Genomic DNA, 24,597 nt, shown 5'->3' on the forward strand with positions numbered 1-24,597 from the left:
CTGCAAATTTCAGATCTTACAGATGGCCACCACAGTTCTCCGAGACTAGAAAGCCAAGAAGTTGGTGCCAGCTCGTGTAATGACCTTTAAGCAAAGTACTGACACAAACAACAGAATCCACATGTCTGTTCTATGGCTTTTTTCATAGGTAGGCTATAACAGGGACCTTAGCTGAGATGAATATGAGGATATAGGCTTTGATTCTCTGACTGGAAAGCAGCAAAATCAGATTGTTATCAATGGCTTTCCCATGGTAAATGGTAAAGAAGGTAGGCTGACAGCTTTTCCTAACTTCATTTCTCTCCAGGGCATACTGAGTCTCTTGGCAATATAATGACAATTTTTTGCACGTGAAAAGATAAACACTGCTTTTATTTTGTGTGAACCATCCTGCAGTGAAAGAAAAAACTGAGCTGCAGTCAGTAAAACAGGATTTTTTACTTTTTATTTTCGTGTCTAGCTTCTGTGGCCAGGAAACATGCTCAAATTTTATGGAAAATGCAAGTTAGCCTATAATCATCTTTAGCAGCAAGTACAAGGAGATGTTGTTCCAAGGATTTTAGTTTTCACTCACTGCAGTTTAGAACTCATCCATTTGGATGTAAAAAATTATCTGCAGCTAATCTCAAGCTTTAAAAATGCATATAAAGAGAGAACTGTGTCTGTCATTTAAAACCTTGCCTAAGCCTTGTGGCCTCTTTCTTCATCAGCAACTGGCATCTTACCATGTGGTCAACTGCTGATTTTGAAGCAGTGAAGGAGCAACTATGGACTGAAATAGAAAAGAAGCACTGGAAATGCATACACCTCTGTTACAAAAAGCAGATCCTATTCTTATGGAATATTAAGGGTTGCTGTGTATTTAAAAGGAATGAAAGGTATCACACATAAATTACAGGGATAGAATGGCCTCCTGACAATATAGTGTAATTTTGTCCGATGCTTCTCTGAGGCACCAGCACCTCCCTGAGAAGGAGAAGGAAACTGCACAACATTTTCAAGTTTGGATGCTCCAGCAAGCAGTTACTCCAATGGCTCCACCTCTCCTAAGCCCCGTATAACACATTATGTAGATTTTGGTTAAGCAAACTATCTGAACATTGAGTTCATTTCAACAAGATAAAAATTATATTCCTTTCTTTTTCCTCCCTTGTTTCAGAGACCACTTGTTTCAAAATTCTGAGAACTGAATTTCTAAAGGGCTTTGTATTAATCAAGTATATGAGCTTTAAATATTATTCCTAAATAATATTTGAATTAATTTTTAAAATGTTAAATTCTCAATAAGGAACTGTCAAAATAAACGTAGTAAGAGCGACAAAATTAACAATAACAATGTTCTAGATATATAGCTAGACCTTGTTCAAAACTCAGTTGAATAAAACAGCACTCTGACAATTTGAATCAGCTTCAAATCTGTCCAGAGAATGAGCTGTTTTCCATTTGGACAGAGGGATGTGCAATGCATCAACTGGTCATATCCAGAAAAATGATCCAAGACTTACTTGGCTAAGGAAATCATTAAGCTGCTTGCTTTTGCACTCTATCCAAGAACTTTACGCACCATTATGGATAAATGCACAATTTTTCTTCCCAGGAAGAAAACAAGAACAATGGCCTAACTAGTATATCCCCCTTCTCTGTCCTATTTCAAAGGGGTCTGTGGGATTAAAAAGTCACCATGGCAAAGCCCAAGAACGCTGAGCTGCTACTGGTTCAGAGCTGAAGGCTTTGGGGAAATGAGTGGTACCTGAAATGAAGACAGCATAGGAGAGGAGAGAGAAGGAAGGTGGGAACAAGGACACATGGGAAAAGGGTAACCCACGGAAGGGGACAGGGAACTGAGCACTAAAGGACATGAAGCAAAGAGAGAAGACAAAGCAATATGCTTCATAAATAACAAAATTAGAACTGAGAAGAAAGTATATCATTCAAAATACAGTACAGCTACTCCTCATCACTGCTTTCTGCTGGACTGAAACGTTCATTTAAAAAGCTCCTGGACTCAGTTTCTTGTGTTTTTCTCCTGACCTGTCTCTCTTGCTTCAGTCCCTGGGGATCACAGGTTTATGACCTCACTGACTCCATAATCACTCTATAGAAAAAAACCCAGCAAGTTCTCAGGTGTACACTATACACTATTGTCAGTTGCCAGGCACTCGCTTGGAATACATCTCATCTAACAAAACTGGAGTTGATTAAACAATTCACAGATTTACTGCCTGCAATTAAGACAAGTATCTATTTTCGTCCCTGGCCTAATCTGGCCTTATCTGTACTGATTCCATGGAGCTGATTTTTCTGTGTTACTGACATGGTCTCCTTTGAGACATTTTACAATCTTCGGCACATGCAAAAAACTTAACAATTTACCTGATGTTTGCTGTTTATTTGGGGCCAATATCAATCATCTATTATATATCCCAATCCTTAAATGACTCTTAAATGTAAATTAAAATCTATTTTTCTTAGAATAGCAAAGATTCCATCTAGAGCTGCTAAGAATTAATACTGTCCTCTATTGACCGTGCTACTCTGACAAATTCAATCCACTTTACTAGCTGTTATCCTTCACAGGAGGTCCAGCAATTACTGTCCATACTCTGTTGGAGTTTAGGCAGGCTTCTATTTTTTGTATACCACTGAAGTATGTGGTTTCTCATTCTTTACATCAGTGCATTTTTGCCACAAACCTGGAAATGGTGCTTCATCAGACATCAAATATTTAAATGTTTCGATGTGGTACTAAGGGATGTGGTTCGGTGGGGAAATGGTGGTGGTGGGTGAGTGGTCGGACTGCATGATCTTGGAGATCTTTTCCAACCTTGGTGATTCCATGATTCTATGATATATTTATATTTAACCTGAAATTTTCATAATTGTCACAAAGGTTATTTTTTGATTTTTTTTTTTTTCTCTTTTTTCTTTTTGGTATGTTTGCTTTAAATAAGGATGCAGACAGATCTCAAAGTCTTGCTTCACTTGCAATCCTGTCATCTTTCCTACACTAACTGCTCATGTCATCCTATGCACTGAACACTCTTCTGGCACTTGCAACTCCAGAATGTTGGAAGATAATCTGTTTTTTACACTTTCCACCTGAGCTTGACTGACTGGCCAGCCTTTAGTTATTTTATCAAAACTTGTTCTCATCTTACAGTAATCTCTGACAAAATTTTGCCCTGTGTCCAAGTCCTGCCTTTTATTAGATTTTCAGCAGCCTTTTATTAGATTTTTCAGCACTCTCTTTTGGGGTAATATTCAGAGTTTTGACTGCATTTCATAACTTCCCTTTTCTTCTGAAATCAGATCATCTGAAAACTACTTTGACAGCCTCTGGACCAGAAATAAAAGTACAGGCAACTTCTGATAGCACTCTTTCTCATTGGCCAATGGAACTCATACAAAGCTGTCTCAAACCTGTTCAGACTATCTGCTACATACATTTCCAGAAATTTAAGTCTTCAGTGTGATTTTTCTGTTTTCCTACAGGATTTTTTTATTCTTACTATCACTACCCATGTTGAGCCTAGCAGTCTGAGCAAGTTCAGGTTCTAGAGTTCTGTTAGTGTTGCATTTCTAACTGAGCATCACACACTTATACATGCACAAACCCAATATCAACACAGACACATGTCTAAAAAAGGTACAGTTGTACAAAAAGAACAAAAATGTTCTTTTTGGGCTTTATTCATTTACTGATCAAGAATGTCCCATTTTTGGAGGATGATCATTGCTTTGATAATGAATTAGCTTAATGATTTTCATGAACAGAATTTCAGAAATAATTGTATTGTGTCCAGTTCCAGAATCTTCAGTTCAAGAAAGACAGGGAACTACTGAAGAGAGTTCAGCAGAGGGCCACAGAGATGACTAAGGACCTGAAGCATCTCCCATACTGATGCTGTTCAGCCTGGAGAATAAAAGCCTGAGGTAGGAATCTTATCAACAGTTACATATATTCTAAATGGCAGGTGGATTGGGCCACTGTTTTCAGTAGTACTTAGTGATAGGACAAAGGGCAATGAGTACAAATGGGAACACAGGAAGTTCCATCTGGAATGAGGAAAAACCTCATTACTTTGAGGATGACAGAGCAGTGGAACAGGCTGTCCAGAGAAACTGTGAAGTACCTTTCTCTGGAGATATTCACAGCTCAGTTGGATGCTTTCCGGTGCCACAGGGAACCTGGTAAAAAAAGCTTAATTGCAAAGACTTCATCAGAAAGCGTGGCACGGGATGTGTATTTGCAGCAAGAAATAGATGAGATAGGGGTTAAATCTGCTGCACAGCGTGCTGAAGGAAAAGACTGAGCACAATGGCATCTTTGAGTCAGTGCAGTTAAACCCAGGGATCAGCTCAGGACTGATGGAGTTCAAGTGACTTAAAGCATCTAGAAGCTCTGTTCCTTCTAGATAGTCCTCTGAATTGCCTTTCTGTCTCACCACTGCTACTATCTACACTAATAGCAAGTTGCGTCAGCTGGTATTTTCTACTGCATTTCTATGGAATTTGGGTACTGATCTCCCACTAGGTTCTGAGAAAACCACCTTAATAATGTTCAAAAATCAGTTTGCATGTAAGTGGAGATATCCAAGCAAGGTTACACCTACTGAGCATCCTTTAATCCAGTTTCAATGACATTTGATTTTCAAACGTCTCAGGTTTTTAATGCAACGACTCTTGCAAATAGAATATTTTCAAGGTAAACCACATCAATCAACAAGAAGAAAAGCATGTGGTTGCACTTTTTATTAACAGATGGAAATAGTAGATGAATCCAGATAATGCAATAATCTCTGGCAATATTAATTTTAGATGTGAAATACTTCAAGAAAAAAAACATGTTGAATTTTCCCCAGGGATTCAATATAACCAAAATCAACAAATCTCTCAAAAGAAAAAGTCTACTAATACATTAGTAAGGGTTTTTGTTTGCTAATTCTTGTAATTTGGATCAGCGTCACCTGGACATGTATTGCTGTTACAGCAAAGAAAATCACACAGAGAGCCATCTGCATGTGATAGAAACTATATTGACCACGCTGTGGTCAGCACTTCACCAGGCAATCATTTTGAAAGGCTGCTATGAACATTGCAGGCTCCTGCCTCGATTATGCTTCTACAAATATGTCTCCCATGTAATTGTTTAAAATTATAGCTGTGTGATATACTCTATTAAAGAGAGGGGCAGCAATGAAATTAGATGAATGATACAGCCAAAGTAATAAACAGAAACAGCTGAAATGAAGATTCTTGTGGTGGTTAGGGCTTCGATAGCATTATTCTTGCCCCTTCTTTCTATGCTATCATTTGCAATTGTGCAGCCTGCTACTGAGCCTGCCACAGATTTTCAGTGTGAGATTAAGCTGCCACTCACATATCTATGTTCATACAAAACTGATGTTATACCTGCAGTTTAAAGTGGTAGAACAAAGTAGCACATATGCATTTCTTGATAGCTGAAAGAATCACAGAAATATACTGGCTTCTTCTTACAGGAGGTATTTCTTATTAATTCCTGTCAAGTCTACATAGGCTAATGCCATGAAGCACAAAAACAGCATAATATAATCAGATGCTAAGTTTTAAATCTCTTGCTTTGTAACAAAGTGTTTTAAATTATCTTGGCTACAGTTTCAGAGAGAAATATAGAGGAGTACAGTGGTGCTTTTTCCTGAGCTCTGTCCCAGCTGCCTTCTCTAACTCTTCCTATTTTCTAACTCTTCCTATCCTCCCTCCGTGTAAAGCAAACAACCTTCAGTTTCCATCCTTCCTTCAGAAGGGTCTCACTCCTAGTCTTACTGCTAGTACTTAATCTTTTAAAATTAATTAATTAAAAAAACAAAAAACAAACTCTGCAGTTTTAGAAAGTGTAGATGACACAGAATTGCTATGTCCTGGGCCAGCCTGAAGTGCTTACAGCAGCCGTGCTGAACCATAGCAATTCAAACTGGGGAGCTCGTTCCTTACTCCTTGCTGAAGGAGTACATAGCCAGGGAGATGTAAATGGGACTGACTTGAGTCCCTTGCTGTGACAGCAGCAATAAGTCTAGGCCAGTGACAAAAAGTACTTCAGATTTTGGTAACTACAATGAATTGGATGGTTGTCATGGTTTTCCTAATAGGTCAGTCTGAGATTTGCACTCTGCGTGTTCAGACTTAGATCAAAACCACTGAATTGAGCTTGGTTTGAGTTTTTCCAGAAAGAACAGAAACATGATATCACTTCAGATCAGGGACAAAACAAAAGAAGTAACATTTTTGTGGCAGTGTTTAGCTTGTGGTCACAAAACTGCAACTCAGGTTACTGGTGACAGCACTTAAGGCTTTACTAGCAGATAAGATACAATGAGAATAATGAGTAGTAAAAAAAGCTCCCTGGTTATGAAAACATTATATATAAAAACACCGCTGCCTAGCATTATTAATGAAGTTAATTTTAGTCAAAATTTTCTAGGGCATGTGCTGCTAATAACAGCTAAAACATCCATTGGGAAAACAAAACAATTTAGTTCGGCAGAAAAAGCACCTAAAAAGCCCTCTGTTGCTTCAGTGACTTGTTTGTTTGTTTTTTTGCTGTCTCCATGTTGATCTACATACATTTATTACTTTGTTCAGATTAAGAAATGCAGTACTTGGGATAATATCATTTATTAGTCAAATCTTTACTTTTTTTGCACATGAAATAAACTTATCTTCCTATTTCCACTGTAACGTATGTTACCATAGATTTTTAAAAAAATATTAAGCCCATAATACTGCATAATCTGCTCATTTTGATAATAAGCCGAAGGGAGGAGAACTGGCTAAAGGCTGCACTGAGGATTATAGAATAAAATACTGTTAAATTTTGACTCACTACTCTGCATTGCAGTAGGTCTCTCCTATACAAATACATGTTGTTTATTTCTCTATTCATTCAATATTTGATTAAATATGTACAGATACTCTTAGAAGCTCTTCATTTTTTACCCCAACCTAAATGAGCCTTCCTGGCTTGTGCTGCTTTGCTCAGCCAAACTGTTCAGACACCAACTCCAGCAGCAGCTTCTGGAGGAAACTGACAAAGCTGTCACAACCTGTCCTGCCCCAAAAAAGCCTTGTCAGGCCAAATGTATATACCCTATGTTTTCCAGTAGCTTGTCTGCTGCTCACACTTGCATTTTCTCCACTGCATCCATCTCTGACCAAAAAGTATTTCACCCACAGCAAAAGCCAGGAAAGTCTCTGGCCACGTTGGCACAGACTCAAAAGAAAATGTATTTACATCAAATACAGAACAAGAGAAAAGATGTTTGTGGGAGGATACTGACCACAAGAGCCTTCTATGAGCCTGCCTTTCCACCATTTTTGACATGCTTCTTCAAGAAAATCCCTCACATGGGGTCCTGATTGTGCGCTGGAGTTCCCAGAACTCCAGACAGTAAAGCATGGCAACAGCTCACTGAGAGTTAATCCATCCATTGGTGGTGGAGATAAAGTTTGAAGCTTCACAACCTCTTCCTGAGTTAACGCACATGTCTGGAAGATGCCTTTTGCTCCTTTTTGGGGGGGGATTTCTAACAAATAACACACAAGCCTTCAGAGATACAAAAGAGGATTAAAATACTAACTGAATATTGGTAATGGAGAAAAGCGTGGGTGGCAGACTTGGAGCAGTCAGGCCTGCCAAAACTGTGAGGCAGCTATTCACTTTTCCATGTGCATTTAATCTACCACAGCCACAGACTGATCTTGAGAGAGGGCTGTGAGAATCAAGAGTACATTTGGCTTGGCCTCAGACAGCATCTCACCAAATGAATTGCTGAGGACCACGGTGGCAGCCATGCAAAGAAAGGAGTTCCAGACAGCCTTAAAGGGGAGGCTGGGACTGATTCACAAGAATTCTCTAGTCTGTCTTTCATGAGGTTTGCACACTCACTCTTCAAATGGGTCCTACAACAGTGGTGTTTGGAACCCTTATTTCCCTCACAGTATAGACTGATGCTCCACAATTCAAGCTTGTTGAGGAAAAAAAAAAAGTAAAATTCAGGCATAACAAATGATGTTCAATAAAGGATTTCAAGCGAAGAAAGGAAAGTTCTGCATAACCTAGTCAAGAGACCAGACTTGAGATATGATTCTGGTGCTATACAGGGACCGCTGAGGTGAGGAAGTGGAGAACTGACAGGGTAAGAAGGAATTAAGAGCTGAAACATCAGAGAGAAGCTCTTTGAAGTTCAGGCTACACAACCCTTCCTGCATGTTTGGGTCTGATGAATTCTTGTAGAGACATCGATCTCCAGTTTGTACCACCTCGCAGAAGGTGGTGGCCCTGTGGGATCAGTAGCCTGGGGTGAATCTCCTCAACAGCATGCACACCTGGAATCTGGGGATCTCCTGTGTATGACTGAATTTGGTTCTAATGTAAAACATCTCTTACGACTTTATCCTAAAATTGTATTTTTTTTTTTTTTAGTTCAAAGGGATAAAGGCCATAGTGGTGGAATGATATAAAAATAGTTCACATGTATTTCTTCACAATTATTTATGTAGATACATGTGACAATAAAGGAATGGTGTACAACCTAGTGACACAAAGGCATACAAAAAGGGGCAGGAACATTTTTCTGCCTTTATCCTACCATAATGACAAGTGTAAAGAAACTGAGAAATAACTAATAGAGGAGCACTACAGCAAAGTAAGCACACACTGCAGAAAAGAAAGAAGAAAAAGACTTTCTATGAATTCATGCCAAATCCAAAACATAAACAAACTGTACAGATACAGAAGTGACTGCATCAAATTGTAATCAAACTGCACAGGTGGTCTTGGCACTGTGAGTTATCTGTCTCTGGTATCTTGCATCAGAAAAAAAGGTGAGCAAGGCTCTACAAGGAGTTTGGAAAACTTCAAAAAATTGGACTTGTCCCTGTCTTTCCATAGCTCTCAGTACACACACAACTTGATTCTCTGTATGTTTGCACCTAATTGGGTTAAAACTCTTCATTTGTTTGTGCTTAAAATTGTGTTCTTCTGGAGACCGGTGCAAGGACTACCATCCAAGCATGTAATACTGGAGCAGTCTCAGGCAAAGCTCAAGTTGGGTGATGCTGTTTCATACGGTGTGGAAAAAAAGCACAACTACAAGAACACAGGGAGCTGTAGATTACAAACTGATTTATCATCCCTTGAAGTCAACACAGTTCTTGGGGCCAACCACAATATTTCTTTCCAACTTCCTTTGGTAGGCTTGCTAACTCTCAGAGACACCCGTGTGCAACTTGTGATCCTTAGGAAGAAGTCTGGGTTTTAGGTTTTAAAAAAGAAAGATGTTTGCCATTATTTGTAGTCTTAAAATTGAAATATACAGTCTGCATACTTCACACATTCTCAGAAAGTTCTCTAAGAACAACAGAATTGTGGGAAAAATAAATAAAAAGAAACACAGAAGCTAGAATGTCCTATGCACACAGAACTGTTCAATTTTCAAAAATCTGCATTTATGAAACAGAAGGCATATTTCATGGATACCATTAGACTCTCTCTTTTCTTAGCTTTTTGCTTTTTACTTACGTGTAAGTCAGAATGTATTCCCAATTAACCTAAATTCTGCAGGAATGTATCTAAAGTAGTGCTTTCCAGGAACTGAGAAAAAAGGGAATTTTGATTGTTCTCTGCTTTATAACAAGTCAGAGGGGGGTTATATCTGCAGTGCCTTCAGCATCTGCCTGCAGTTACACGTACTGTGCTTGAAATCCTGATTTGGAATGATCTGACATTTCTTCACAGTGCTAGCTCTGATCATCCCTATCCTTGTCTACAAGTTGCAGTGTATGAAGCACATTAATGGTTAACCTTCTCAAACTCTCCTCCTAACTCAGGGGTATTTGAAGGCATCAGTCTCTGTAGAAATGTATTGGTAAGCTCACTTGTGCACTACTACCTGCATTCTGCACCATGCAGTGGGTACAGCAACAGAAGTTGGCTTTTCTACTCTCAGGTGGATGAATCAATAAGAAAATGTTACCTTAGATACTGTAAACAGTTTGTCTACAGTTTTTTTCACTGAAAAATAAAATCAAAATAAAACACAATGGCATAACAGTGTTTAAGCACATGATAAATACTGCTCAGAAGCATTTGCTGAATCATCTTTGAGTTGAAAAGTGCTCCAAAATTTATCATCTTTTCAGACCACTCAACCATCATATGAGTGTCTGCTGGAGTATCTGCTGTCACGCAAATCAGGTTTTCCTGTTGATAGTTTACCTGTCTGAAGCTTTTTCATTTTGCTTGTCCTTTCTCATTGTTTTCCAATGTTTTTTTGTGACCATGAAGTGCTTACAAACACACCAAGAATCAGGATGATCCCCACATGCATGTGTTAAAATCAGACTGAAGTCGTAATACTGATAACCTTCTTTTACACTTTTTCAGTGGAGAATGCCTTTTATAAATGGCTGAACTGCCTCAATATGCAGTCTGCATTACTGCTTGGAATGATCGTGTTTCTAGCTCAACCTTAATGTAAACTTATCTGCAGCAATACGTTGGATCATAGTCAGGTATCCCTTAGAATATTGCTTGGGATTTTTTTCCTCTCTAGCATCCAACTCCTTGGCATTCAACCAGGGAGGTCCGTGAGAGACTATATCTGTGGTCCTAAGAAATCTGTTTCCTAAGTTAATGTCAATTAATTTTGGCCATACAACTCATGTGGCTTTACTGATCTTACTGATTTATTTATTATAGTGCCAAGAGGTAATTTATCTTGTTTACTTAGTGAGCTCCAGTCACGTACTTCTTTTTAATAACACTTAGTTCTTACAAAATACCTACAGCTTTGAAGGTCTATTAAATAATAAATTGGTATAGTTGGTTTGATTATTTCAGTGTTATGCATCAACCCTTGTGATGTCACGACAGCATTCAATTTTGATGGCACAAGATCACAGCTTTGACTAATCTTCTTACTGTATGCATTCAATATTATGGCAATCTATAGGTACTACTAAAACAGGCAGTAAATCCTAACAATCCTTAAACACTCTGAAGTATACATTTAACGTTATTAAAGATGAGAAAACAGGCACTGAATGTGGAAATGGAAGTTTAAAATGTCTGATAATTAGGCTTTTGATAACCTGCAAACAGCAAGAGATGCTTGTTTTGCTTTTCAGAAGCAGTATGTCTGATCCACAAGTAATGCTACATAAATGTTGCATAAATGTTAATGAGAATTCTCATTCTCATTAATTCCCACTCATCTCATAAAACTCTTTTTTTTTTTTCTTTATGTGCACCTCACACTTAACTGCCACGAATTACAACTGAAGTCACTTGAAGTCACTGTGAAATTAAGAACTGTTCTGGCTTCTTCATAGTATCATAACCCATGCCTGGTTGTCAGAACACAAGGAGCATGGCCATTAGTACATACTTCCTCAGTCTTAAAATACCAGGAGATCTTGTTCTATTATAATAGCAGCTCTCTTCCATTATGAAATATTAGTACTATTTGAAAAAAAATAAAGAAACCAAACAAGATATATCTCATAAATACATTTAAAATGCACAGTAATATTTTGGAAAGTGAACCAGTAGAGATTTCAAGATAATGCTTGGCTTTCAGTGAAATATTCCCATCCTAACAGACTACCTTAATGCTCCTCCCTTACACCAAATTAATACTGCCTCAGGGTCTTTTTGCTTTGAAGCTCAGAGCTGCTCTTCAACCCTATAATACAACCACCTTCAACCTGTATATAAAATAAAACTTGAACTATTTAAATACCATTTGTGGTACAGCACCAAGGAGCCATTATGAAGACTCAGTTTAGTAGACTTTCTGAGTATTTCTTCAGTCAGAAAAGCCTGGGGTGGCAAGAAACTGCAAAGAAAATGACATGAAAAACCTTGAGGTTCTGTTCTAAGTATCCTGTTTGGGGCAAATTCTTTCAATATAAGGAGATTAATAAGGAGTTTAGCTCACATAGGTCTACCTGTTCTTGTTGACTGCAAATGTGTCAAATCTGCTGGCTGGTGGCCCTTGTGTAATCCTCACTTAGCCATAAATGCTGATGTGGCAGAAAAAGAGATGTTATTAAATCAATTAAGTTTCACCAAAAAAAGTTACTAAACTGCACAATATGGCATTTTTTCCCTCTAACTTTCTGCTGTGCTTCTTCTCTATTCTACTCCTTTGTGTTCTTCATGACAAGGGATAAAGCTTTGCTGAACTAAATAGTGGAAAGTTTGAAAAAATTGAGCTCAAAACCTTGAACACAGAGATTCTAGTTGCTGGCATTCATATGAGCATTAGAATTCCAAAATGCACTCTGTGAGACTAAGCTTTCAGGTGTTTTTAGCCCAGACTATTTATAAATTAGACACTCAAGATATTTCTCAAACACAAATGGTAAATTGCATATTCATATGTTCAGAAACCTTTGTGCACCACCATAAAATTGTTATGCAGTCCATGAAATCCATTGAAAATGTTTTAAGTTCCCGGAAGTTCTGATCTGATGAATAAAGAAATGTGCAGTTTGTTTAATCTCTGCACTGACACTGAATATTAAAGTGTCTCAAGAATGATGCATATATTATAAATGTTAAACAAAAGTTCCCATCAACATCAAATAATTGGACAAAATAGAGATTCTGTTCTCTAGTGTGTTGATGAGAAGTGCTACATATTTTCACCCCTTCACGATGCAACACATCTCATTCTGTTTAAGAATATGTCTTAAGAATGGGGAAAAAAAATGGAGGGTAATCAGGAGCTGAAGCTTATTTGCTAGCTTTACTTACTTTCTGTCTTCTTGCTAAATCTTACAGAACAAGTTGCAGGCATCTTTGGTTATTTTTTGTCTGATTACTTATTCAGCTTTTTCATTTTGTTTTTCTAAATTTTCTAAGTGACATCTGCATTCCCTATCTTGAAAAGTGCTAAATTAAGAGAAGAGAGTTCATCTGCAGTCATTAATAATTTTTCTTCAGAGAGTGTCCAAAAGGCGACAAACTTAGTGACCAGCAGGATATAATGAAAACTGAGGCTCTGGATAGAGATTTCTCAAGCAGTGGCACGCTCCTCCTTTGCACAAAGGACTCTTTTTGTGAAGCAGAATTGCTTTGTGAGAGTGAGGCCGTGCTTAACGCCACAAATTGAAAAATAATCATCATAATGAAGTCTCAGAATCAGCTCCATTTCTTGGCAAGCTCAATCACCTTTGGAATTACACAGTCACACTTACCTCTAAAAGTGTGAGAAGACTTCGGGCACCATCTTTTTCCTTTCCTTCTTTCCAAAAGGGAAGCCAAAATAAAATACAACTCTTTATGCCACATGAAGGATTTATCTTTGGCAATTTGAATGACCTGATCAATCTGTCACGTGGAGAGACAAAAGAGAGCCACTTACAAACTGATCTAGCTGAAGTAAAAGCAAAGGATTAAGCTAAGAGCATCCCGCAGCGATGCTCACTAACTTATCATGTACTAAAGAAAACACACAAGTTGATCATATATGAGCTTAGTTGGTTTAAGAAGTATTTTGACCTAAGCAACATGTTTGCTCTCGTGGTGGTGCGATAAGCATATAGGAAGAGAAAAAGAGTAAATTTAACACGAAAGAATAGAAAGGGAGGAATCTATTTTCTAGCTGTTAATATAGCTTAGGGAATAAGTATCAGTATAGTGGGGAAATAAAGTGCAGCACTACACATTAGAAAGTCATGCTACAACCTGGTCAGCAGTATTAGCAGAGTTGAAAGAAACTTTAAAAAGAAAAGATATTCAAACAAAAGCAGAAAATCTGATAGCACCCAAATTCAATATTTTTTTTTTTAAGGTAAAATTCAGAACACCAAAAATTTGTTCTTCACTACTCCCTTCGCACCATATTCCTAATCTTACGGATGATACTGCTGCCTTTTTCAGGCTTGACCATCTTCTGTTAAGTGATGTACCCAAGTTCACAGTTAGTGGAAGCACTTCATGTTCTCATCAGCAGGCCATCAGGCTGTGCTTTTAAAAGATAACTGAAGAGAGCTTCTGAACACAAAGCTCTTCTAAGCAATGTGAGAACTCCTATTTAATCTAAGAGAAAATAAGAGCAACTACCCACAGTCCTTGTACTGGTCTCAAAGATATGTATTTACACTAATAGCCTGAAAATTTAGCTCACATTACTACTGCATTATCTGTAAAAGAACACCAATACTAGTTGGAACATTGATACAAATTCTAAGAAAGAAGAGTAGCTTGTGTTTATTATAACTCACAGCAGATTACACATACCCCTTTCTTGCTATCCCTGACAGTGTCCAGTCCCATAAACTGTCCAAGCCCCATTTCTGCAAGAAATTAAATAGATTTGAAGTATTAGTTTGATGAGAGTTTTTGAAAAAGAAGCAATTAACAGAAGATTTAAGATTAGTTTTCTCAGAAGCATCAACACCATGTTCTGCAGCCCACCCCATTAACACAGGTGGATCCTACAGAGGTTGCCTTCTGTATTCCTTAAACAACCATTAAGGTAATTTACTAACCAGGTATGCTTATGAGCTAAGTATAACAGGAAAAAAAAAAGCATATAAAAAGTCCAGTAAATCCGTGAAGTACTGTGGAAAGACAAGAGAAGCAAGAGGAATCAAAGTTTCGATATTACTAATGCTAGATAGCTGCATATAGAACAAATATTTCTCTCCTGATTACAGCTCAGGCCAAACTCCATAACAAAGAACAAAAAATGGGGTGTGCTTTTACAGCAGCTGATGTCTGGTATTCTCTGACACCACCATAAGAAGCGACTCCAAAGCATTCTTCACAGCAGCTCATCTGACATTGATGCACCTCCACTCCCTCCCATCCAGTGAGCATGCAACTGAATGAACATTGTGTTCCAGGATGCAATTTATTTAAAAACATTTATTTTAGGCAAAATTAAACAGACATTGGAATTTACATAGAAATACAGTTTCCAATTGGATCACGCAACCTTCTCATTAAAAATGTCGTGCTGTGTTCAGTATTTTTGTATGGATTGACCAGTTATGCAATATGTAATCATGCCATTTGCAGTCAACTATCATAAAAATCAGTAACGAAAAACAGTTCTTAAAATGTGCAAATATTATTTATTTTGGTGTTATGATCGGTAATAAATGACCACTAAATATACGCTTATTATGTAAAGCTTTTTAAAGTACAATAAAAATACAAATTCTATTTGTTAAAAAAAGGCCATTACTATGGCTACTAAACATCCTCATTATACAAATTCCAAAATACTATATGACAAACAAAATTATAAAGACTTTTCTTTATGAAACATACTATTCTATTTGTTAGTGATTTTATAGATATTTTTTTAATATATATGATACTCTATATGAATATTCAATGAAGAATTATAGAGAGGAAGACTAATGCAATGCAGAACATTGGCATCCCAATTCAGCAGGGTATATGAGCATGAGTCAAACTCAGCAAAGGAATAACATCATCTCAGCAGACTTTGAAGGACTTTGTGGAAGGGGGTGTAAAAATATACATATTTTAATGAAATTGCAAAAATACATTTTTGTGTAAACTGTAAGCCATAAGTGTCACAAAAAGGCCTCTCTGGAAAACAAGAAAAAATATCCAAAATGCTCTTAGTTTATTTTTTATTTTTATCAACATCTTTCTGTTTTAAGGGGAGAATAACAGAATTGTTAAGAGGATTGAACTGAACAAACGTGGGGTTTGGGCCTTGAAAGAGTAATGATAATCCTTTTCTGAGATAAGCTCCAGATATTATTTTATTGCTTGTGCAGAAGGTTAGTGAAGAGTATGCATAGAAAGGTCAGCGTTAAACTCATTAGCAGCTGAAAGTTTTGGTGTGCAGTTGCTTGTGTAACATGAAAAACAAGTGAGTATGAAGGACTTACTAACATACCGAAACCTTGCAGCAAGCTTCAAACTTATATTAAGACACAGAACATCAAAGAAGACCATGAAAACAATGCTCAACAGCCCAACTGAACACTCCGGTGCTGAAAGTAGCTCACAGAATTAACCTCTGCAAAGAGTGCCTGCTTGTGCACAACATCACATAAATCCGTCAGTAGAAGCAAAATTCTAGTCTTACGTTCAAATTTTCATTATGAATTTTGTTTTGTAATGAATTCCAAATGGCACACTGTACTGTTCAGCTATAAAATAAAACAGAGTAGGTACTTCTTCATTTCTGCAATTTAGCAGCTCTTCTATGCTATTAAATGCTAAGTAACACACTATTTGTAAGCTTCTAAAACATGATTTAATGACCTAAAAATCTTCCAGATTTTATAAGCGAATAACAGATATACAGTGTAATAACTGTACACAGTAATAGAAATTAATTACAAGGCATACCAACTTTTTAAGCATATATTAATGGTTAATATTTTCTGCTTTTTCATCGCAACTGCAATTAATCATTTCACAGATGGAACTTTAAATAATGGCTTAAAAGCTTATTTTCAAAATACTGGCAAGTAAAGCATTACGTGAAAATCATGCTTGCATCTCTGCAGAGAGGTACATGTGAGCTTTCTGAAGAACGCTTCCAGGCAAATAGTAGTAAAGAGTAGTAAACTTGGGCCAAAGTGCGAGGGAAAGAAACAACAGTGTAATTTAATTCATATTTCATAAACAAGTACAACTTTATACATTTGTACAGGGAAAGACTGGAACTAAGTCTTTTTTTTTTTTTTTACAGAAGCAAACCTCAAACGAGTTCACATGTTGAAAAAAAAGCATATTTTGGCACATGGATAATATTTGTGAATACATGTTCAGAATTAAAAAATACTGGGTAAGAATTTCACATTTAGTTTCTTGGCATCAGCATCTGCTGTCTAGTGGGTCAAGACAAAATACTGTGCCTTCAAGAGTTAATCCCATTTTGAACCCCTCCTGCAATGAAACAAAACACTGTTAATAAAAGAGAAAGTAATTACTCAAGGATCATTTTCACTATAAATATCTAAATTCCAGCTTATTTCTAGCTCAACTTCGAGGTACATAGCTAAGACTGTTCCAGAATGTTCCAGGTGGTTCACAGGATAATTCACATTTACACTATTTGGTCAGTCAGTTTTCTTAACTTTCTCTCAGCCATTAATTTATAAAAGGACTTCACTCTAAGAAATACTGTGTGTAGATTAAGTAGTATTAGAATAAAAATATTGACTATTTGCATACATAAATTGATAGAAAAACAGGTTTCACTTGAATCATATTGAATGTGAGCAAAATTCAACACAATTTATAAGTAGGAAAGATCAGATTGCTGTGTGAGAAAAAGAAGTTTATTATATTCACACTTCAAAGAGATGCAAGTTGTGGACGTTGCTGTTAATACCAGATGTCTCGTACATTCAGCAATCCCTTTTATTAGAAGTAGTTTAATAATAAATGTAGTGGTACCCAACAAAATCTCAGGTTTGATCTGAGTCATTCGCTGTGCTGGTGGTGAGCATAACACTGAGAGATGTTATGCTTTACACTCTATGGTTATCTATGTTTCACCACAAGGCAAATAGAATAATACCTGTTTTACTGAAAATGATTGAAGGATGAATTTCAAATGCATGAAACACTCAGCACTATCAAAATGCAGTGCTTTGAAAGGAGCAAAGAGATTCTTAAGGAGTTAAACTCAAAATTTCTCATATTTTACTGGTAGAAACACTACTATAAGCCATACACTCCTGCTCTCTGCATTGAAAAGAATCATTTCCAAGTACACACATATGGCCTGACTGTCAGAAGAAAAGTCACCTTTGAATCCAGAAATGTTCAGTCTGTTTGGCAAAGGTATTGTCAAGCTGTAAGCAGCTGGAAACAAGGACTCTGAATAGAAATGCCATAAGAACATCAGCTCCAGAGGCACTTGTCACACTGCTCAGCTCAGTAATCTCTGAGCCTCCAATTCACTTGAAGAACGTTGGTTACGTGCTATGAAATCAATACTGTGTGCTTTAGTAAGGCAAGCACCTTGTAATCAAACTAAATCTTGTTGTAAGGTAGCCTGCACTGGGACTTGGCAGAAACTCAAGACTTGTCATAATGCACAGGAGTACCTCAGGAGTATACCTTTTGGCTTTAAAAGATCATTCATAAGTCAAAACAGCTTCATTTCAAACAAATGTAACCCCCAGGCTAGGTTTTAAGAGTCTGAATGTTTAATAAACCTACCAGAAAATACCATCTGCAATGCTGAAAAATTCAATACACTTCCTGGAGATGATTACTAAATGGTCTGAGATTTTTCAGGCAAAGTTCTGCATTTTCCTAACATTCATACTGTGAGTTAGTGAGCCAGCAGAGTTACCAGGCTGTAAGCATTCTCCAGTTGTGCTGCCAGGTTTGCCCTACCTGGGTGACATGATGTTGACAATGCTCGCTGGCATATCTGACTTTTTTCCCCTTCCCTTCTGTACTTTTCAACAAGCTAACAGGAGGAGCATTCAGTGCAAAAGATATTTCAAGCAAACAGAGTGTGAAGTTCCAAGCCAGCATTCTGTCATAAATGAGACGTTGGTTATTTACCCAAAGGATGCAGCTTCTTGATGCAACTGCAGTCAGAAGGCGACTGCTTACACAGGAGCACCAGCCCCAGGATTAGCGAGACAGTTCAATGTGCTGAATCATAAACCTCTCAGTTCCAGTGTGTCTGAAACTCTAATATTTTTAAGCATTTAGAAGCAGCTGCCAGTTTTGAGGCTGTAAAAGGGATAGTTTATGCTTCAACCTGAAGATTCTTGATGCAGCTATTATAGTAGAAAATCTATGGCAACTGGTCTATCAAGGACACAACTTGATTTCTATCTCTGCTGGGAGCCCTTTCAAATCTCTGCCAGTCCTATAACCCAGCAAACATCCTGTTCATGTTCTGCACGCTCCTATCTTTCCTTTATACATTTCAGAACTGCTTGGTAATATCTAACATAGCTGCATGCCCAGTGAGGTTTTTCTGGCCAGCCAAGGCCAGATTATGCACTAATTCAGATTATTATTATTAAAGTTAAAGAAATCACAGGATTATAAACGAGGACAGTCAAAGAAAGCTGTATTGCCTCAATCAATGCTCCCATTAAATGCAGCACTCAAAAAGGGAAAACTTCAAAACATACTATTCCAGCAGAGAAAGGCAAAGGAATTGCAATCAAATTCCTTAAGATTAATAAAGCACAAACTTCAGATCTCCCACAGCCATCTCCATTCGAGCCCCACAGTTTTTGCCAGCTAGCTTCAAATTCTCCAATACTTCTGCAATCTGCACACCTATACTTCAGAAAATACATGATGATTGTAACAATAATAAAATTACCCAATCAGCTGTTGTCAGCCAAGATGCAAGACAAACAGTTTTTATGGAAAGATTTTCATTTACGTCCAGGCACAGCTGAAATGTGATTAAGGCAGGTAAGAGGACATAAAACAGAATGTCTGCAGCCTTATGTCAGTTGTCACTGTTACACTTCCTTTATACGCTCCTCTCATTTCTGATGGTTCTGCTTGAAGCTGCTGTATGTTTATTATAATATCCAGCATATGCCTGCCTTCTACTCTCCACTCCAAAACCCAGCATTCACAGCTGTAATAATAATGATGTCAGTTGGAATGGCTGAGTAATTATAAATTACACTTTATTTTTATCCTTTTCCTACTGAACTGGATTAATGTATCAAGCGGAATTCTTTTTCTTAAACATGACATATGGTCAGTACTTGGTACACATTACATGCTATGTATCATCAGTTTTAATACTGAGTATTTTAAATATTAAATTTAAGCATTTCAGATTCTTAGCATAACAGATTGCCCTTTCATTATACACCATATGCACCACAGCTTTTCGTACAGTCAGGGCTCAGGAAATAGTAACATTTGGTCAGAAAATATCTCAAATTGGCTGATTTTGAAGCAATGCAGACAAAGACCATCCCTGATACTGGACAGGAAAGGGAACATGAAAAGCTATAAAATGTACACCTACACTATGCTTTACTTATGTGCTCATATCTACATGACAGCCCTTTTTTACTTCCAAGATGACTTAACACACGCACTGAACATCTTAGTTACACAGAAAAACAACAATATTATACTAACATGTGATGGGTCTCCTAGAGATGCAAAGCTTATTTCCAATATGAAAAGTAATCAGAAAACAAACCATCTTCCAAAATTCTCAGTTAGTTTTTTTCTTTCTTTTTTACTATTCCGTTTAAAAACAACAAGCAGTAAAACACAAATTAATTCAATTTTATCACAAGGTAAATCTGCCAAAGTCAACCCATATGGCTCTTTCTGAGGTTAGATTGTTTATCCCTTCACCACCTGACTTCACTCAATGACCTTAAGTCAGCACAAACTCAGTGGACCAATGATAAATCAACAAGTATTGAGAAGACAATTTAGAGGGCTGAGCATAACTTATTTCGGATGGAAATTAGACAAGCCTCCTGACTACTTTGGGCTGTGCACGGAGAATGGTCTGCAGATCCTGCAGACTTTATAATATTAACTACCTTGAGATTTTAATAAATCATAGCAGCTGTTGCTAGTATGATTCAAGATCTAGGGAAACTTCACCTCACTCCAAGATTTCTGGGAAAATAGATTCATTTTAATAATGTTTGGATGAAGTCAAAATAGAAAGGATGAAAATATGTTTCAGCATAAGGGTGGAGGAAACGGGAGGTTGGAGAGTCTTCAGAGAGATGTCTGTGCTGAAAAACTAGGATCTCAACACATGCTGGAGTTTTGAGCTCTCCAAAAAGATCAGCCGAGCTTGGAATAAGAAATAGAATAGATAGAATTTTGGATCCTCCCTGAAGTTTAAACGTAAAACTATTCCCCCAGAGGTTGAGGAACTTGATCTGACTGCATTAAGTTCAGAATACCATACGCAAAGGAAAAGCACCTGTTCCTAAAGAGTTTATCCCCAGTGCCTCTTCAGTTCTGCTGTGATTTCTTCACCCACTTTGCTTGCACGTCCTTTTCCAACACACATGTTCTCTAACACAGCTTTTCTGCAGACTAGAGCATGCTTGCTTGAGACTGAGTTAAAGGATTGACCGGAGCTTTTCCAGCCACTGGTTGGCTCTGAGGTCACTTGTTGGCCTTTCAGAGCGTGGGTTAAGCTGAATTTAACAATATATACCATATTTAATACGTGGAGAAAAGCGTGGAGAGAAGGCGGTTGCAGCACAACCTCATTGCAGCCTTTCAGTACCCAAAGGGGGTCTATAAACAGGAGGGGAACTCTTTGAAAGGGTAGATAACAGCAGGACAAGGAGAAATGGTTTTAAGTTGAGGGAGGGAAGATATAGGTTGGATGTCAGGGGCAAGTTCTTCACTATGAGAATGGTGAGGTGCTGGAACAGGCTGCCCAGAGATGTTGTGGATGCCCCGTCTCTAGAGGTGTTTGAGGCCACATTGGATGGGGCCTTGGGCAGCCTGGTCTAGTATTAAATGTGGAGGTTGCTGGCCCTGAATGTGGCAGGGGAGTTGGAGATTCACCGTCCTTGAGGTCCCTTCCAACCCTGGCCACTCTGTGAAAGCAGCTGACATTATTCTTAACTTCTCCTGAATTTTAGATTTCTTAGAGGACATCACACGCTTTGTGGTTTGACCTTTTGTGGCAAGCATTTACCTTTCCTCCTGTAGGCTGTTCCTAGCAACAAATGACCTCTAGCATCTTTGACTCATTTTAAGTTTGGAAATAATTATCTCCAATTGAAAGAGCATTTATATAAGATGGCTGTACTGGTATAAAAATCTATGTAACCAAAGGTTTTACATAGACCATTTCATTAATGGCCATCTAAAGAACAGCACTGGACATTCCAGTATCACACCAGGAAAACAAAGAGTTGTAATATCAGCTGATCAGACAAATGAAACAAGTTTAAAATCAGCTATCCTCACCTTAAAAATTGTAGGCTTCTAAAAATGCTAATGGCACTGACATACAGAATTGCGTATATAAAAAAAGATTTTAAGATTTGTATTTTATACATCCACATTCGCATGAAAATACAAAACAGTTATAAATAAAATCAAAGCATAAGAACACCAGACACGAGCATATATACATTTCAGTTATAAATGCTGTAAACACCATTATTAAAATATGATATACCAACCATCGCTGACGCTAGGCACCCAGGAAAGCATAAGAAGATAAAAGAGATAAGGAAAAAACATTTCAATTTGTATTTTACACTACTGATTCATACAACCTACACAAACAACTTCTATATGGCAACTAAATTAAACACTGATCTAAAATGATAGAAGAATGTCATAGAAAAGTAACTTCCCACAGCTTTTGCTTTGTCCAAGTCAAAAGTGAATTTTTTTTCCACATCCTGTCAGTTATGCACTTAACTGAATTAAACGTGAACAACTTTTTCATCAACACAAAAGTCTACTAATACATTTTCAGTCAAGGTAAGCTAGGTTCTCTGTGATACACATTCACAGATCAAACAAAAAAGAATAAGACATGTATGCACACAACACAGCAGACTACTTAACTAATGCAACATTATTTGCAACATAACATAGCAATACATAAAGATTAATTTGTTTTGTCTTGTGTCAGAGTAGAAATGGATGTTGAGTTCTCCATTTCATGACTCGTCAAAAACCTCTGATAAAGATTTCTACCGATCCATTTCTTGATGCTTCATAACATGACAGCATATAGAAGTCATAGCCTAAGAATATAAAATTTGGACTCGACACTATTCATAGTAAGAATTGCTAGTGTTTGATATTTACCTTTACACAGCACAGTATTCATAGATACTGTAGTTCACCTAGAACTGCCTATACTTAATGGAAACACAGATCTCTGTCAATGTGAAGTTCCTATGATTGTCTTGGTTGTTTTGTTTTTGTTTTCTACCAAAGGCCTTGATTATGAATTCACAAAACACAAGTAATTCCAATGTAAGCGGAAAGAAAGCAGCTTTGGCTTTTAGCTGCTATCTAAAATTACATGGGCCAGAGTGCAGACGATCAGGAATATAGCTTTCTTATTTCACAGCGAGAGGAATTTTCTCCAGTGGTGCCATCCACATGGAAAACTCCTCCACATACAAGTTTAGATGTCTCAACGAACAGGAACTTGAAAATTTTGCTTAGGAAAATTAAACAGTAGTTAATTGTATTGAAGCCATTTAAAAATGTCTCTGCTGTTCTCTAGGCAGAAGGGAGGAAATCAGTGAGCCTGAGAACTTGCTCTCGTACTTCGTGGGCTCTCAAGACACAAGAGGTCTGGAAGCCCTGGGAACACTTTCTGCTGAGGAGCCAGCATCCTAGAAATTCAAGTTCCCAGTGTTTTTAGCCTTCCGTTTGCTGGCAGGCTGCTGTGAAAAAAAACAGATAAGCAACCTGGCAAGGAAATGGCAGTTTGCAGTTTGAGACAGCCCACAGTTTGAGGGCTTTCTCCTAAAACTGCTTCAAATTGAAACCAACATCTAAACAGATAGCATAGAGTATTTCAGAATCAACAAACATTTCCTGATGAAAAAAGACCTGAGTTCTTGAATCAGTTCTCAGTAGTCTGTGGCCCAAAATGCAATAGTCAGGTATGACTATAAAGGCAGCAGAAAATTTCTGAGGAATAACAAGGTCAGCATGTATGTAGGCCTCTAACAACAGCTCTTTTTTCAACTTGCTCAGTCCCTTCCCAGCAAAGAAAAGCAGTGTCTATTTTGCTTACCGTGCTGGTAGGCCTTAAATAATTTCAGGTGTCTGTCTGTGTTATTACCATGCAATAACATCTGTGGAGATCTTCAGGCTGATAAATTCTAATTCCCCATGAGTACAAAAATATTGGTTGTCTTCCTTTTACATATTTTTTCCCTCTCCTCTATGTATCTATGAGTGTACAGTCTGAAATTTGTTTTAAAATCACCGTAAAAATGTATTGCAATAATATTCACACATCCAGAGAAAACTGCATAATTGATAACTCAATGGTTACCTGCATCTCGTCTAGCTTGGACTGAATGTCTGGAGGGAAATCTCCTGCTCCGCAGCTAAAAGGGTCAAAAGGTTCTGCCCCAAAAAGGTCTCTCTCTGGAAAAAGAGAAAAATGAGTCACTGAGGGAAACGGAACGAGCTATGACCTGCTCTTTGAAAAACTCAGCTTACGTCTTACAAGCTGAATAACAGCACCTTCAGATAGGAAAATGATTAACTGCAGTTTTTAAACATCCAAATTCAGAAGTCAGGTCTTGATTAGTTTTCCAAGACTGGATACTCAACAATTTTTTTCCAATAATGCAGCAACTTCTGTTTAAGCCTTTATGGACCTTTCATTAAATGGTCGTGCTTTCTAGAGGAATTTTAGGGACCCGAGGAGAAGAAATTCCAGTCTGAGTAAGGGAGCTTCCACTGAAGTGCCTTCAGGAATCAGAGAGTTTGAATATTTCATAATTGAAGAGGGAACAGCTGGATGTCAACTGCCAAATTTCATTATGTCAGAAGCAAATTCTCACTAACAAATTAGCCTTCATACCTCTTCATATCTGCCACTTCTGACCATCAGGTTAAGG

General features: G+C 37.6%; 1 protein-coding gene across 13 annotated transcripts in view; it reads right to left on the reverse strand.

Annotated features, from left to right (window-relative positions):
- Positions 1-24,597, reverse strand: part of GULP1 (GULP PTB domain containing engulfment adaptor 1) — a 273,935-nt gene that overhangs the window by 114,659 nt on the left and 134,679 nt on the right. For 10 of the 13 annotated variants that reach the window (XR_007378704.1, XR_007378705.1, XR_007378712.1 and 7 more), the window contains 3 exons: positions 24,024-24,118; positions 14,288-14,343; positions 13,243-13,375 (listed from right to left, as the gene is read on the reverse strand). Coding sequence is in view for 4 of the 13 variants with exons in the window: in XM_048953935.1 (XP_048809892.1) it covers positions 13,243-13,375; positions 14,288-14,343; positions 24,024-24,118 (284 nt within the window). In the remaining 9 variants the exon portion in view is untranslated. Of the gene's footprint in view, positions 1-8,697; positions 11,877-11,988; positions 12,064-13,242; positions 13,376-14,287; positions 14,344-16,762; positions 16,931-24,023; positions 24,119-24,597 lie in introns of those variants that run through there. The other 3 variants (XM_048953938.1, XM_048953940.1, XM_048953937.1) reach the window with 2 other exon arrangements.

The sequence above is a fragment of the Lagopus muta genome, chromosome 8 (assembly GCF_023343835.1).
Source record: "Lagopus muta isolate bLagMut1 chromosome 8, bLagMut1 primary, whole genome shotgun sequence".
Lineage (NCBI taxonomy): Eukaryota > Metazoa > Chordata > Aves > Galliformes > Phasianidae > Lagopus > Lagopus muta.